The 17107-nt window shown below is 42.5% G+C and overlaps 1 protein-coding gene and 1 long non-coding RNA gene across 2 annotated transcripts; both read left to right on the forward strand.

Annotated features, from left to right (window-relative positions):
• The first annotated feature begins 6783 nt into the window (after positions 1-6783).
• LOC142390901 (proliferation-associated protein 2G4-like) lies at positions 6784-13474 on the forward strand. The gene is made up of 13 exons (XM_075476764.1): positions 6784-6996; positions 8463-8591; positions 8685-8790; positions 8877-8946; positions 9067-9159; positions 9241-9304; positions 9400-9478; positions 9558-9636; positions 9743-9876; positions 9980-10074; positions 12034-12161; positions 12321-12374; positions 12468-13474. The coding sequence occupies exons 1-13, from the start codon at positions 6909-6911 to the stop codon at positions 12525-12527; spliced, it is 1179 nt and encodes a 392-aa protein (XP_075332879.1). The 5' UTR covers positions 6784-6908; the 3' UTR covers positions 12528-13474.
• A 1044-nt stretch (positions 13475-14518) lies between these two features.
• Positions 14519-15303, forward strand: LOC142390274 (uncharacterized). The gene is made up of 4 exons (XR_012770447.1): positions 14519-14568; positions 14665-14691; positions 14907-14929; positions 15016-15303. It is a non-coding gene; the product is annotated as an uncharacterized LOC142390274 (long non-coding RNA).
• The last annotated feature ends 1804 nt before the right edge of the window (positions 15304-17107 follow it).

Raw genomic sequence — 17107 nt, forward strand, 5'->3', positions numbered from 1 at the left:
ACACTTAAAGCCTAATAAATCCCCTGGTGTTGACGGCCTAACGTCTGAATTCTATATTACTTTTGCAGAGCAGCTGTTCCCCTTCCTCCATGGTGTGTTTGTAGAGAGCATTGATGAACAAACCCTTCCTCCCACCTTGTGTCAAGGACTCTTAACCCTAATTCCAAAGCCGAAAAAAGATCCTCTCTTGATTGATAATTGGAGACCGATCTGCCTTCTTAACAATGACTACAAAATTTTAGCTCGAATTTTTGCTATTAGAATGAAATCTGTTTTAGATCACATTATTGATGAAACACAAAGTGGTTTCATGAGACATAGACATATAGCTAATAACATCAGGCTTGTACTAGACCTTATCGATTATGCTGATCTTTGCAATGATAACAGCTTAATTTTGTTCTTAGATTTTAGGAAAGCTTTTGATACCATCGAACATAAATTTATGTTTCAAGCCCTAAAAAAATTCGGTTTTGGTCCTTACTTCTGTGCAGCCATCAAGACCATGTATAATAATGCTAACTGTTCAATTAAACTACATGCAGGCACATCTCCCAGGTTTAACCTAGAGCGTGGTGTTAGACAAGGCTGCCCGGTCTCACCGTACTTGTTCCTAATTTGCACTCAACTACTTTCAGATTTTATTAAACTCAGCCACCTCAAAGGCATTACTATAGCTGAAAAGGAAATCATAATTAGTCAGCTGGCTGATGACACCACTTTATTTTTAAAGGATGCTTCTCAAGTTTCAGTAGCTGTTGACATAATTAAGTCTTTTTCTAATGCCTCTGGGCTCTGCTTAAACATCAGTAAATGTGAACTGTTAGCTCTCAAAAATTGTAATGTATCCTCCATCTCTAACATTCCTGTGAAAGATTCTGTAACCTATCTCGGCGTAACAATTAACAAAAATCAAAATACTAGATGCTGTCTGAATTTCAACCCCATTATAAGTAAGGTACAGAAAAAGCTGAATTCATGGCTCCAAAGAGACCTGTCGATTAGAGGAAGAATCCTGCTATCCAAAGCAGAAGGCATTTCCCGTTTGACTTATGCTGGCCTGTCTCTTGATGTGAACAAACAGACCGCTGAAGCAGTTGATAATATGCTATGTAAATTTGTATGGAGAAATAGGATTCATTATATTAGGAAGTCAGTTTTAAGGAACTCGTATGAACACGGTGGAATGAATTTTCTTGATTTTTCAACCCTAAATAATACCTTCAAAATAAATTGGATAAAACAATTTCTTAAAAACCCATCCTCAACATGGAACTTTATCCCAAACTTCCTATTTTCTAAACTTGGTGGCCTTAAATTTATTTTACTGTGCAACTACAGCATTGAAAAGATTCCTCTAAAGCTTTCTAATTTCCATAAACAAATGCTTCTTTCTTGGACTTTAATTTATAAGCACAATTTCTCACCTCACAGATATTATATCTGGAACAATAGAGATATATTATACAAAAGAAAATCTTTATTTTTGGAAAAATGGTTTGACCATGGTATTTATTTAGTCAAGCAGCTTCTCAACTCTAATGGCTTTTTAATGTCTTACTCTGAATTTCTCAACAAATACAGTATCCCCATTTCGCCAAAGGAATATGCTATTGTTTTTGACGCTGTTCCGTCTGGTGTGATTATGCTACTTAAAAGCTCCATTACATCTGAACTGTCTTTTTTGGAATTAGACCCTGCTGTCACTACTGTTGGTCAGATTTGCTTTTCTACGAAGAAGAGTAATAACAACTGTAATATACGTGCTTTATTTCAAAAAGACTTAATCTCTGTTCCAAATGTAGTTTCTCACTGGAATAGCCTTACTTCAGACTTGAACTGGAAAAGAATCTGGTGCCTTCCTTTTAAATTTCTGATTACAAACAAGATTAAAGAAGTTTCTTTTAAAATGATTCATAGATTTTATCCCTGTAAATTATTTTTATGTAGATACAAAAAAGACATTGCTGTGGACTGTTCATTCTGCAACCAATGTGAAGAAGATCTTTATCATCTGTTCTGGTCCTGCCCTGTTTCATGTGCTTTCTGGCAAGATGTTTGTACATTTATTTCCCTGAATGTCTTGTCTGATGTGTCTCTTTCATATGTGAATGTGCTGTTTGGGTTCCACTCCTATCCTGCGATCAACAAAGATCATTATTACCTCATCATCTTGCTTACTCTACTTGCAAAATACCACATACACAAATCCAAATTCTCTAATCACAATCCATCATTTTTAATTTTTGAGAAGGAACTCAAGCAATACTTTACAACAATCCAATATTCTTCAAACAAAAAAGCCATCAAGACCACTGAGCTATGCATTTTATATAATATTTTACTGGACTAACTTAACAAAGCTTATATATTATTTTGAACACTGTGACCCCTGGCATTGTAATGTTCTTTGAATTTAACAATATATGATTGTAATACTATGAATACCTAACTGTTTTTTGAATTTGTAATGACCAATTTTTCAATAAAGTTTATATAAAAAAAAAAAAAAACGAGGCGATTTTGGTTGCAGTTCCACCCTCTTTCCACGTGGGGCGCTCAATTTTGGAGACCAGAATGAATGGAGTCCTATGGAGCTATACGCCCTATCGTGCCCTTATCTCAAGATATAATTTTTTCTCTAGTAATTCGAATGTTGTTTTCGAAAGAGGATGTTTAGAAAATACCCATGGCTGAGTTTTAGATTTTTAGAGCCACTCATTTGCTTAAAATAAGGATTTGAAGTGTATATGACGTCATTCATAGCTGGTCGACCAGCTGTCATTAGCACAATGCTAGCACGTTGTGGACAACAAGAAGCCAACCTGTAAGAAATCAAAGGGATATATGTATTCGTTCAGTAGATTTTTGACTTGAAACCTATGTTGAGCTCTCAGAAACTACATTCAAATCTGAGCGTTCTTGAGGAGACTTAGGTGAAACTGACCATTTGTAGCATCTAGCTCCATTGGGCCCCATTCATTCTGGTCTCCACCGAAGCCCCCAGTGGAATTCTGGTGGAACTGCAGCCAAAAAGCCGGTACAATGTAGCCTGGAAAACCAGCGCCAACTGCTGGACGGCAAAATGTTTTGCCTGCGGTTGGGTCTGGCTTCGAAGCACTTTTCATTTTGAAAATACTGCCCTGAATCTGGCAGATGGCAACTAAACCAATCACAACGCAGAGATGTGTTTTGAATCAACGCGGGCGGGGCAGAGGGTCAGAGCGTTGGCCTATTGAGAATGAGGAGTTGTCGTCATAGCACAGAGCCCCGCCCCTATCCGCCATGTTGGCAGAATGCTAGCGGCACAGACACGGTTTGAAAGACAACGGGTTGTGCTCATCAACAATGTTCCGTTGTATCCATTCATCGGAGCCAGACTAAATTAGACATCCAATCCATTTAGGCTGGTTTATCAGGCTAGGTACAATGGGACTTAATAGAGAGTGGCAATAGCCTAGAAATCTAGACGCCCCTAGCGACCGCAAATGGAATTTGCTCTTTGCTGTACGGGTCTGGCTTGCTAGGCTAGAGTGGCAAGGCTGTTAGTTATAATGGCTGTGGTCAAAGCGCATTTCCATGGTCTCCATTAGTTGCCTCCATCTGATGAAAGCATTCCCTATATTAACACGGGCTTGCCCCCTTTTTTTGTCTGATATTATTTTAGACAAACTTCTTTTGGATTTTCCGCTAGCATCTGCCATCTCGTTAGCCTCTCTGAAGCCACTAGCACCTGCTCTGAGGAGGAGTGAGTGGGGTGGGCCGGCGGGGGCGGGGCCGGGGCCAGCGCCAGACCAGCGATTACTTCTACTGCCTGGGGTTGAACGGAGGTTGATTTTACTCTATATCGCCACCTCATGACATAAAAATCGCACATTGTGCCTTTAAAGGATAAGACCGGTTTTTTGACATTGGGCCCTTGATTTCACATTATAACATGATGTTCTACTCACCCCTGCTTGTTGTTGAACATTTGGAGCTGTTCCGAAGATATTCGAGAGGCGTCTGGCTGCTCTCTTGAGATATTCGGCCATGAAACGGTTTCCTATGGGCAAGCTTATACAGGCACAAACTATGCTGTTTATAATTTATTAATTACTGTACATTAGCACTGATAACGTGGAGGTGCGTCGCTTACTTAAAAAAATCCGGGTTACTGTAATTTTGTTTTTTTTTGTCGTAAAGTGGGTGTTACTGACGTCCTCGTCGTGCTACTGCCACAGACAGCCCACAGACCTGCTGCCTATTTATTCATTCGGCTAAAATTCAAAATTAGTAACCCGGATTTTTTTAAGTAAGCGACGCACCTCCACGTTATCAGTGCTAGTGTACAGTAATTAATAAATTATAAACAGCATAGTTTGTGCCTGTATAAGCTTGCCCATAGGAAACCGTTTCATGGCCGAATAGCTATCTCAAGAGAGCAGCCAGACGCCTCGCGAATATCTTCGGAACAGCTCCAAATGACCAACAACAAGCAGGGGTGAGTAGAACATCATGTTATAATGTGAAATCAAGGGCCCAATGTCAAAAAACCGGTCTTATCCTTTAAAACAAGCAAAATGCACATCACCCGCTTGGTGACACCAGTGTCATGGGTAGCGGAACACGACATCCGGGAGGCTCGTGAACTTTCTATGACGCATGCGCACACGATGAGCAGGAGCTCAAAGATGATCTTAGAGAAAAGAGGAGACTCGAGCGCTTTCCTGTTTTCGTCCAATTTCACACTATAAAGGCACATTTTCTGGCTCCTGTCCTGAGTTAATTACGTCTGAGAGTTATGGAACCCCAGTGATAAACAATAAACGACCTATTTTTTTTCGGTATTTCCGTTTTGTTTTGGTTTAAATCAACCTTCGTTTTTCCCCCTTTTACTGTTTACACCATATTTAAGAAAAAACAAACAAATTCCAGAATCAGAATCAGAATCAGAATCAGAATCGCTTTTTATTGCCAGGTATGTGGACACACACGAGGAATTTGACTCCGGTTACACCTCACTTTCTTTAGTGCAACAATTACAAAAAAATAGACAAAAAAATAGACATAGAACAAGATTAAATCAGAAGTGCAAATTGGTGCATGGTGCAAGGATGAAACACTGAAGTCCGGTTTTAGCTGTTTAACACAGAGACAGCCTGAGGGAAAAAACTGTTCCTGTGTCTTGTTGTTTTGGCGTACAGAGTTCTGTAGCGCCTTGCAGAAGGGAGGAGTTTAAACAGTTTGTGTCCAGGGTGTGATGGGTCTGCAGAGATGTAACCTGCCCGTTTCCTGACTCTGGACAGGTACAGATCCTGGATGGAGGGCAGGCTGACACCAATAATCTTCTCTGCAGACCTTATTGTCCGTTGCAGTCTGTTTTTTTCCTGTTTGGTGGTTGATCCGAACCAAACGGTGATGGATGAACAGAGAACAGACTGAACAATGGCGGTGTAAAACTGGATCAGCAGCTCCTTAGGTAGGTTGAGCTTCCTGAGCTGCCGCAGGAAGTACAACCTCTGCTGGGCCTTTTTGATGGTAGTGACTGTGTTGGTCTCCCACTTCAGGTCCTGAGAGATTGTGGGGCCCAGAAACCTGAAGGATTCCACAGCAGACACTGCGTTGTTGGTGATGGTGATGGGTGGCAGAGTGGGGGGGCTTCTCCTAAAGTCCACTGTCATCTCCACTGTTTTTAGCGTGTTCAGCTCCAGATTGTTCTGACCACACCAGCAGACCAGCCGTTCAACCTCCCGTCTGTATGCAGACTCATCACCGTCCCGGATGAGGCCGATGACTGTTGTGTCATCTGCAAACTTCAGGAGTTTAACAGACGGGTCTCTTGAGGTGCAGTCGTTGGTGTAAAGGGAGAAGAGCAGTGGGGAGAGTACACACCCCTGGGGGGCACCTGTGCTGATGGTCTGGGTGCTGGATGTGATGCTCCTCAGCCTCACCTGCTGCTTCCTGTCAGTCAGGAAGTTTGTAATCCACTGACAGGTGGAGGAGGGCACAGTGAGCTGGGTGAGTTTGTTGCGGAGGATGGCTGGGACGATGGTGTTGAACGCCGAACTGAAGTCGACAAACAGGATCCTGGCGTACGTCCCTGCAGAGTCGAGGTGTTGCAGGATGTAGTGCAGTCCCATGTTAACGGCATCATCCGCTGACCTGTTCGTTCGGTAGGCGAACTGCAGGGGGTCCAGCAGGGGGTCTGTAATGTCCTTCAGGTACCCCAACACCAGTCTCTCGAAGGACTTCATGACTACAGATGTGAGGGCAACAGGCCTGTAGTCGTTCAGTCCTGTGATGGTGGGTTTCTTGGGGACCGGGATTATTGTGGAGAGTTTGAAGCATGAGGGGACTTCGCACAGCTCCAGGGATCTGTTGAAGATCCGAGTGAAGATGGGGGCCAGTTGGTCAGTGCAGACCTTCAGGCAGGAAGGTGACACACCGTCTGGGCCGGGTGCCTTCCACAGAATTCACAATGTATTAAAACGTCATAAAAAGCCCAACCGCAACCTTCCCGAAATAAGAAATATTGTTTTATTCCCATAATGAAATATGGCATTGTTCTATTTAAGTATCATTTCATTTCGTAAAAGTGTTGAGATGTCTGAAAAGTTCTTGTGCTTCTTGAAGAGTAACGTTTCTTGCAATACTTGCGTTTTCTGTGACGCATGTCACTATGTTCTTTCTGCGCCACGCTGTACGTCTGACACCTCGGGGCTACCGTAATCCTAGGCGTGACGCACCAAACAGAAGGCGAACTATCTTGTCTCCAGAGTGGGTCTTTGGCAGCGGGCGGGATCGTGGGTTGTCGGGTGCAGTCGGTGCACAGCGCGGAGCAGCGTGGTTCATTCTGTGACTGACTGACACCCGCCGGGGGAAAAAAAAAAAAGTTACTTTGACTTCGCGGTCAGCACACGGCCAATATGTCTGGGGATGAAGACACACAGGAGCAGACCATCGCCGATGACTTGGTGGTCACCAAGTACAAGATGGGAGCCGAGATTGCAAACCGTGAGCGACATACAGCTTTAACCAGATGGTTTGATCAATTTACAAGTATCCAGATCGGTCTGGTGTTAGCTAGCTGTGTCAGCTATCCAGACAGCAGCTGTGCCATGTGCCGCAGTAGTAGCATTAAATTATATCAGAGAGAGGGCCATGGTGTATGCGAGAGAAACGTGGATGATACCAACACTTAGCCACACGTTTCCTCTGTGATATCCCGTGTGTGTTTCACGGCATGTAGGCGACACGCTTGCTCCAGCAGCTTGATATCCAGTTATGTGGCTGAGCTAACCGATTAGCAACCGTTAGCTAGCTGTAACTGCTAAAGAACCAGATAACAATGACAAGAGAAAACTGAGCGACAGAGTGGGGTTCGCTTTAGAATGTGCGGCCAAGATTTCAATGTAATCAAATTCAAATATAGACAAATTACAACTTCCTGTAACTTAAGGGACGATTTGGTTGCCTTAAATGACAACTCATTTAAGATCAGGAATGCGTTCATTTTCACCAAACGTGAATGGGTTTTACTCCCTTCGCTAAAAAGTAAGCAAGCGAAGTTCAAGCGAAATTATTTTCACGGCTGCTAAACCAGCCGTCACCTTTTATGGATGAGGTGATGTAACGCATTTGGGGTGGGGGGGTGGGTTAAATGATTTGTGAGGCCAATAATTCAACCTGTGAGGCTTTGGACGCACATTTGAACACACAACACATCTGTAACCTTAATCACAGTGTTAATAACATGTTCATTAGTAGTAGCGTCTTGCAGTGTATGTCAGTGTGAACGTTTGAGCCGATCTTCACAACGTTTGAGTGCACTATGAAATGATCAAATCCTAAATGGACTATTTCTCTCCTAAAGAAAAAAAAAAAAAGACTGCGGTTCAGAATCTTTTTATAGTGTTTCTTTTGTTTTACCTCCCAGGTCCTTACATGTGCTCCAGCTGGGAGGTGGAAATAAGTGCTGCTTAATAACATCAATAACATCAATATAGTGTGTCCTTGCTATGATTGTTGTCTGCGGCTTGTCACGGCGGATCTGTTTATCTTGATTTAAGCTGCCTAAAGTAATGCTAGTTGGGGTTTTTGTTGTTCTTACCTGATATGTCCAGTATTGATCTCTTCCTAAACACAACATTGGCTTATTCTAAACCAATTGTTCACTGTCAATCGTGTCTTGAACAGCAAGTAAGGAGGAAATCAAGGAAATCATCAATGTCTGTCCACATTTGAGGCAGCCCAGCACCTGTTTGATTAATTTAATTAGAAGAAAAAGTACCAGCGTTGTTGTTTCTGAAATGGTTTTAAGTGATTTATTGGATACATTTAAACTGATAAAAAAAATCATTTTTCCACAGGTATCAATCGGTCATGAGCTTATAATGTCTCTCTGAAATCCAGTTTGTTACCGATGTGCCGTGTCATCTACATCGTGTTTTTTGTCTGTTTGTTTTCCTGTTGTCCTGCAGAGGCTCTGAAGGCGGTAGCTGCAGCTGCTGCAGCTGGAGTCTCGGTGCTCAGCCTCTGTGAAAAGGGAGATGCCTTCATCATGGCAGAAACTGGGAAAATCTTCAAGCGGGAAAAAGAGATGAAAAAAGGTACGGATTTTGTTGCTCTTCGTGAGTCACCGTGGGTGTCAACGACTCGACACTTCCTCACGGCTCCTTTTTTTTTTTGTTTTTCCACCCCAGGCATTGCTTTTCCTACCTGTGTGTCGGTTAACAACTGCGTGTGCCATCACTCGCCCCTGAAGAGTGACCCTGATGTTGTACTGAAGGATGGGGACCTTGTCAAGATGTAAGCTGCTAATTTCATGCGCGTAAGATCACTTCTCCTCGGTTTTATCAGCGTTACCTCTTGTTGACTGCCCTGTATGTGTGCAGTGATCTGGGCGTGCATGTCGACGGCTTCATCTCAAATGTGGCTCACAGCTTTCTTGTCGGTGTGACCAAGGTACGTCGTCACCGCTAGAAGAAATAGCACCTGCACTGTTGCTACACACATGATTATCCGCACCATTGACAGCCAGCAGTACTTATCAGCCTTTCACTTGGCTCCTGTGTTTCCCTTCAGGACAACCCGGTGACGGGGCGGAAAGCCGACGTCATCAAAGCGGCGCACCTCTGTGCAGAAGCTGCGCTCCGGCTCGTGAAGCCCGGAAACCAGGTAAAGCTCCGGCACCGATTGGACCGATAGGATGCGTGCGCACACATCATCTAATGTTCCTCACTGTGTCTCCTCCATCAGAACACGCAGGTTACAGAAGCCTGGAACAAAATCGCAAAGTCATTCAAGTGCTCCCCAATCGAGGGTGAGTGTTATGCGAACATTCGGCGCCATCAGCTCCGTGGTCCCCTCTTATTTTATTTTTTTCTTTGACTCACTTTATTCTTTCATCGTGTACAGGAATGCTGTCCCATCAGCTCAAACAGCATGTGATCGATGGGGAGAAAACCATCATCCAAAGCCCGACGGACCAGCAAAAGTGAGTTCTCGCCGCACGCGGCTGTTGTCTCTCGTGTTCTTTGTAACCAGTGGATGACCTCGTCCCTTTTTACGTATAGAAAGGACCACGAGAAGGCTGAGTTTGAGGTGCATGAGGTGTACGCTGTGGATGTGCTTGTCAGCACCGGAGAGGGAAAGGTGAGCAGGACTTTGGCATAGTTCAATTTTCCTGCTTGGTTTTGGAACGTTTAGTAAAGTTGAGGTGATTTATATATTAATTTATTTTTTAAATTTTGTCTTTTAGGCAAAGGATGGAGGTCAGAGGACCACCGTTTACAAACGAGACCCCAACAAGGTGTACGGCTTGAAGATGAAGACCTCTCGCACGTTCTTCAGCGAGATGGAGAGACGCTTCGATACGATGCCTTTCACTCTGAGGTTCCCTCTTTGCACTTTCAAATATTTCATCTTTCTTTCACTCTCGTTACAATCCTCTCACCGTGCAACCGCTTCGCGTCTCTTTTCTCCTTTGTGTGTTTAGAGCGTTCGAGGACGAAGGCAAGGCCAGGCTGGGTGTGGTGGAGTGTGCCAAACACGAGCTGTTGCAGCCGTTCACTGTGCTGCAAGAGAAGGAGGGTGAGTGGAATCAGGAGGGACGTAATTAACGGCTTTGTTGGCCACAAAAAGACTCGAAGGGTTGTGTAAACGTGAGCAAATTGCTCTGAAGGTTGTTGGAAGACGTCACAATTTACTTGAAATGGGGGGAAAAAAACGATCAATTCGACAGGGATGTAAGGTTGTCGAACTTTCTGCCGGCATCCAGCTGATTGAAACTGTCGACAACGGCTTCACTGCTACTTTTTGATCTTATGAACAGTGTTTATAATAGACTAATCGGACTTCAAAACGTACCGCGCTCCCGCATAATTATCAAAGTGTTTTTATTGATTTTTCTATTCAAACAACAAACATCCCATTAATAACAAGATAACTGGACTCAACTATAGATGGATAACAACAAGACAAATCACCCTCATACAAAACATCAAACATACCACCACCCATGTGGCCCAGACACTCTAAAATAAATAAACAAATAGAAAATAACAACAATAATACAATAAAAATAAATACATGGATTTTAAAACAAATTTAAAAAAAGAGGGGGGGAGCTCCTGTTCAAAATAAGAAATAAAAGGCTGCCAGATCTTAGATAATCTGTTTGTATTCCCCTGCAGCGTATATCTAAGGTGTTCTAATTTAAGGTGTGCCATCACCTCCTCCATCCAGCGTTTGTGGGATGGTGGTGTTCCCTTGAGTTATCGTTAGTTGTGCTTCTCCTGGTGCCACACCAAAGATGGCTGCCAGAGGATCAGGCTCTACATTTTTCTTATAAATGGATGAGTAAGTTCTGAAAATTTCAGTCCAGAAGTCTTTCAGTCTGGGACAGTCCGCGCTCCCGCATAAAGACGGTACTTGTAGCAAGTGTTTCTTCTTTTTCTTTCGGTGCGGAGACAAGAAAACGCATCGGCTTTCCTTGGTTTGGAAATGCAAAGTTGACGTGCGTCCCTTAGCTGAAGACTAGACCGCTGACACACATAACTTATAGTGTCCACATACACTCCGGGGCCATAACTATTGGCATCATTTTCCTCCTTATCATTTATTCAATTGGCCACCTTATCAAAAGGTTAGGTTGACTGTGTCATCTGTTCCAGCCAAGCTTCCAGACTTTTTTTTTTTTTTTTTTTTTAAGCAGTGTAATGCAAAGGATGGGAGCAGATGTTAATAATAAACAAAAATAAATAAATAATAATAATAATCAATAAACGTGGCAGAAAATGCAGTGTTTTGAGGTTGCCTGCATTCGCCAATAACTCCCCAGGTGCCTCTCTGCTTATCATCTCTCAAAGATGAATGTGGACATGCTGGTGAGGCTGCTGTGGGACCTGTTTTTGATCATTTTGGGAAGTTTATTAGGTTGATCATTACTTTGAATAATTCCTCTGCAGACTGAGTGCATAATAAGCCTATTTGTGCGAGCAGTGGCGTTGAAACGCCAACACTGGCCATTGAAAACCCTACATGAAACCGGGCTTTTATAGTGCGATAGTTCAGTAGTTTCAGATAGTGAAGCATACATGTTTAAAGCACCGTATGTTTCTGAGCTCTGGCACCCAGTCTCTATGGCAACCTGTGCTGGCGTGACAGCAGGATGTCCTACGGGGGGGCCTATCATGCAGATCTGCTGACATTACGAAGCTTGTTGGTTTGTCATTGCTCTCAGGCGGCAAAGAAAGGATTCACTTTATGTCGGCGTGTCTCAGAAGCATTCAAAGTGTCCCAGATGGGAAAAAGCTTTGTCTCATCTTCATCTCTGGCTATTTATCTCTGGCCAATAATGAATATATTCAGGCATAAAATACGTAACAATGTCCCGTAGCATCATTGTCATAAACGGCTACATAAGTAGCAGCCATGCTGTCAGGAGAGACAAACTATGCAAACGGAATAAAAATGACTACAAACCAATTAAAAGCGCCATGCCAGTGGCTGTGCAGCCCCTCTCTAACTCTCAACTCTGTCTTCAATCAGGTGAGTTTGTCGCGCAGTTCAAGTTCACCGTGCTGCTCATGGCTAACGGACCCCTGCGAATCACCAGCAGCCTCTTTGAGCCGGAACTCTACAAGTCTGAGCATGAGGTGGAAGACCCAGAGCTGAAGGTAAGATTGTTGGACGGATGGGGGCAGAGCATCCTCTCCTCCCCCCACATGTAAGAATGATACTGTCAGCTGAAACGTCTTTTTAGGTCCCTGTGTGTGTGGGAGTACCGTGTGTTGGATATCATGAGCTCATTTCTGTGCCCTTTTCTCCCCATTAAGGCTTTGCTTCAGAGCTCAGCCAGCCGCAAGACCCAGAAAAAGAAGAAAAAGAAGGTGACTTGCAGAACAGTTTGATGTTGCTTTACGAATCCACAAGCGTGTTTTCCACCTGTTTGCTCAAACGCATTTCTTTCTCTTTCGTGCTAGGCTTCAAAGACTGTTGAGAATGCAACAGGACAGGCGATGGAGACTGAAGCTGCGGAATGAATTCCAATAAATTGTGACAGACATCCGATGACCCAAAGAACAGGCGTCACAATTCCTTTTGTCCCGGCTGTTTGAGGCACTTGGAGGCATAGCCGCTTTGAATACCTCTGAATCTCACTGATGTCAGTTTGGGATGATGCCGCTCCTAATTTCTGTCACTCCTCCTAAAACACACACGCACACACACACATGTAAGACCCCAGTAAATTTTCCTGTCTTTGAGCCAGCCTTTTTTCTTGCAACAGCGGTTGCACTTCTACCATCCAAGAGGATCTTTTCTACAAGGGCATATTCACACAGAAACATTTCGCCATCCAAGCTGTCTTGAGCTTCCCCCCCTTTTTGTTCCCCACATAACTGTAGTAAAAGATGTGGGAAAATAAAATGAGTTTGACAGAGCGGCCGAGGGCGATGAATGCACAAGTCCGTGTAATCGTGTGGCATTTAGAGAAGTTAATTTAGGTCGTACACATGGAGCCATGCCTTCGAAAGGAGTGTAAACTCGTCTTGAGACGTTCACACAGTTTATCGGCATGACGTCTTTTAGTCATCACTGCTGTTGAATAAAGCTTAATTCCTGCATTTATACTACTACTGCTTAGGTCTGTGCTTGACATCATTGTGTATGCCTCTGGGCGTCTACTGTTGGTTACTCTGCTAACAATTTCTTAAACTGACCTTTTTGAGACCTGTCCTGAGTAATTTGACAGGTGCAAAAGAAAGAAGAAGGAAAAAAAACAACAAAAAAGAAACATTTTTCAGTGGCGGCCGGTCTCAACTCCTGCTAAGGGTTCAGCTTTCGGTTCTCTGGTGCCACTGCTGAGTCGGACAGTCTGTGTTTACATAAGAACTCCATACCTACCTGTCAGATAATATGGATACTTTTGTAAAACAAATCCCAGTTTCAGAGACTATTTTTGGAAACATTAAATAACCACCTATCATAATTTGTGCGTTCCTGTTGTCTTCTTTTTCTTTCTTACAGAGTAAGGGCTCACGGCTCAAGTGTAATTTGACCCATTTCACCACATTTTTTTTAAGTAACTGACAGTGCTATGTGCACCCAGGGCTGTAAATAGACTTAAGAATTTCTGCTGTCCTGAGTAAAATTGTTAAAAGTAATTTCAAGGGCTTTCATTCACTTGACCCATTCACTGTCATTATTGGGGAAGGCCAGGTGAATCCCACATGTAATACTGAGCAACTGATTCTTAAAACCTTGTGCGAACAACAGCAGGAACTTGCAAGCAGCCACCTTGGACTATTGCATTTTTTTTTTTAGGTGCCGGTTTTCTCAGTTTGAAAATGACAAAAATGTCAGTTATGATTGATGTGTGGAAAACTACTGTGCTGCCTCACCAAGATCTGCATATAAAGGGAAATAAAATGTACAAGTTTGTAGACGAACATCTGAATGAGACTTGGAAATAAAGTCGTGCACTGTTTGAGTTTGAGCTTTTTAGCTGCACTGAGCAAAATAATATCTGGAGGAAAAATGGTGGAAATGACACCTCGAAGTGTTGGGACGGTGAAATGCATTGATTTCGGACAGTGGAACAGAGAACGTTTAAGTGGCAAAGAAAATAATTGAATTAAATGCCAACCACATGTGACAGTAAACATAACATTGTTCGATTAAGAATAAGCTGAAAATAAAAGGGTGACAACAGTAAAAGTGCCTAAATTCTGAAGCGTCAACCTGCACCAACGTTTTATAAAATGCCAAAAAGAGTGTTCAACAAAGCCTTTTAATACATATTTCTGTTTTCCAATTTTCCTGAAATAATTCAAGCTCCATAGAAGAAGAAAAAACACGTATGAAATATACAAACAAAATGAACACGGCACGTTCATTGGAGAAACGCGCATTTAACCGAAACTGTATAACAGAGGCTCAAAAAGTCTCTTCTCAAGAGATGAGCGTAGAAAACGCCATTTCCCATGTTTCAGTATTCGTTCACCACTAATGACGTAACAGCCCGTATAAATTTAAAGTCGCTTGTGTATGACGTTCTTCGTTGCGACGATACCTTAGCTGTCGGTGAGTATCTTTTTTCGTGGTGGACGGAATCCAAGTTAATCTCCTTCCATTTAAATCAATCGAAAATAACTGTTGCCATTTCCCATCTATTTTCAGCCATCACTTTTCGGCATGAGGGCTAAGGTTGGTATTTTAAGTTTCTATAATGGGAGAAACTGACTGTTCAGCGGGGCTAATATTTGTTACCTAGTTAGCCAGCTAGCGTTAACGCTTTCTCTGCAACTGTAAATCTTTCAATGAAATGGATTATTCAGTTAGTCAGCGTGCATCTTGGAGTGTGCTGCTCTGAATGTTTATGTACAACTGAGGTGTAATTAACCGTTTTCTTCTCTTTGTAGTGGAGGAAGAAGCGCATGCGCAGGTAAGACTTCGTGTAGAGCACGTTTTTACGGTCACAGTTCGGTAGAGTTTTCGTCTCATTCGTATTTGTGATTTTTACTTGTACAGGCTGAAGCGTAAAAGGCGAAAGATGAGGCAGAGGTCTAAGTGAACTGTCCTCTCCGTCATGGCTTGGACATCGTACGATTCCGGCACCCGGCATGGTGGGAGTCCCAGGACCCTCTAGTGTCGAGTCTGAGGCCAGTGACGTTCTTGTGGGCCAGAGACGCTAGAGGAGCAGCAGCGTCTGAGCGATGCTGCAGAACGGACTCGCACCTGCTGACTATCTGGCTTTTCCTCCTCAACTTTTGTCATGTGTTTTTGTTTATACTGTGATTAAAGGTTTTGGTTATAAAACGCTCAGTGTATTTCCCTTTTTCTTCTTCACAATAACTTCCCGGTCTGGAGCTGTTTAAAACCAGATTAACTATCCTGCGAGCCTGGATGGGGAAAATAGTGAGGAGAAAATGTAGAAAAGACACAGAAGTTCACGTTCTACAGAAATGCCAATTTTGACTAAACACGCTCTGGTGTCAAAACTGGAATTATTCGTACCATTGCGTAAAATTGCATTGAGAAGAATTAAATACCCCTAACCGGTTAAAAGTTTATATTATTCAGGTCTTGAGGTTCTCGCCTTAATTGTATATCATTGCTGTTGTACATGTCTAGAAATAAAGATATTTGAAATGAGCCTGACTGGCAAGGAGAAACCTCTGTAATTTGAGATTAATGTTTACACCCAAGTCAACACCCAAAGAGGCGAATGGGTGTGGTTATACTTTAATCTCTGTCCAAACTTGTACAATAACACCCAGTCTTTACACTTTACAAACAGTACCCACTTGAGCTGTGACCAGACTCGTGTTGTAATCGTTCATATCGTCATTTTCTTTTTCCTCTGCCGTTACAGCCAGAGCTGAGTTTGCAAACTAAATCCTGCTGCAGCCTGCGTTTAATGCTTCACGTCCCCATTCAAGGCAACGGTAACGCACAGAAAATGAATCATGACAAACTGTTCCAACAATAGGTTTTTTTTGAAGAGGGCAAATGACACCCAAAGCTCATTTTCCAAAAATACAGAAGCTTTTATATTGATTGGTTTTAGCTTCTGATGAGATGCTTTTGATTATCTCAGGCTGTGGGATTATAACTGGTGTTTCTGCACAATTTTGAGACGTTTTAGAATAGAAAAACACTTTATTCATACCCCAGTGGGGGAAATTCAAGTTTATTATTTATTTATTTATTTATTTATTTATAGGCTACAGTTTATGTATAGACAATAGGCTGGTAATGAATGAAAAATAAAGGAGGTCCGGCCCTCCTCATTGATTCTTAATGCAGCTTTTTTTAAACTTTTTTATGATATATATATACATCATATCCCTCATGATGTATATATATAAATATATATATATATATACATCATATCCCTCAGCTTAAAGGCACCTGAGTCAAACTGCTTAGAAATGATATCTCTGTTTTTATAAGCTGATAATTAACTCTTGCTGAGTTTGTTGTGGCAGCCGAGAGAGCACTCAGCAGATGGTTCAGTTTACACAGAAAACAGATGTTGTATAGCCTACACAGTCCTCACTAATGGTCCGCATAATCAGCTTGCAACGACCCACATACAGCGTGGGGGAATTAACTTAGCAGTAGTCAATGATACATAGTATATTGTAATCAGTAAATGAAATGTTAAGATTTGAAAACGTTAGAATGAAGGATGAGCTTTCAGCAACACTTACATGGAAACCTGAATCGTTTGTTGCCCTTAACACCTGTGCAGTGTAACACGAAAGGCAAGTCAGAATTGAATTTTTCCTTTCAGTTCACATTACCCTGATGTCAAGAAAGATATTTGTGTCGTTGACAATGAATCTGTATTTGAAAAAAAACCCAAGGTATTGTCAGAAGACAAAGTTCCACCTGACTGACATGAGACCCAGTTATGGCTTTTGCTTCTCCTGAATTATTTGGCCAGCATCATTTCAACATCACACAGTCATCCTGTGATGGCTACTTCTCCTTTTGCTGCAGAGTGAGAGAGCTGACTTCATTCTTGGGCATGCAGTGACGTGGCCGTTCACTGTGGCATATGTGTCCCTTCATTTGTGGGTTTGGGGACAGTTTAGGGCCAGGTAATCCTAATCTT

The sequence above is a fragment of the Odontesthes bonariensis genome, chromosome 10 (assembly GCF_027942865.1).
Source record: "Odontesthes bonariensis isolate fOdoBon6 chromosome 10, fOdoBon6.hap1, whole genome shotgun sequence".
In the NCBI taxonomy this organism is placed as follows: domain Eukaryota; kingdom Metazoa; phylum Chordata; class Actinopteri; order Atheriniformes; family Atherinopsidae; genus Odontesthes; species Odontesthes bonariensis.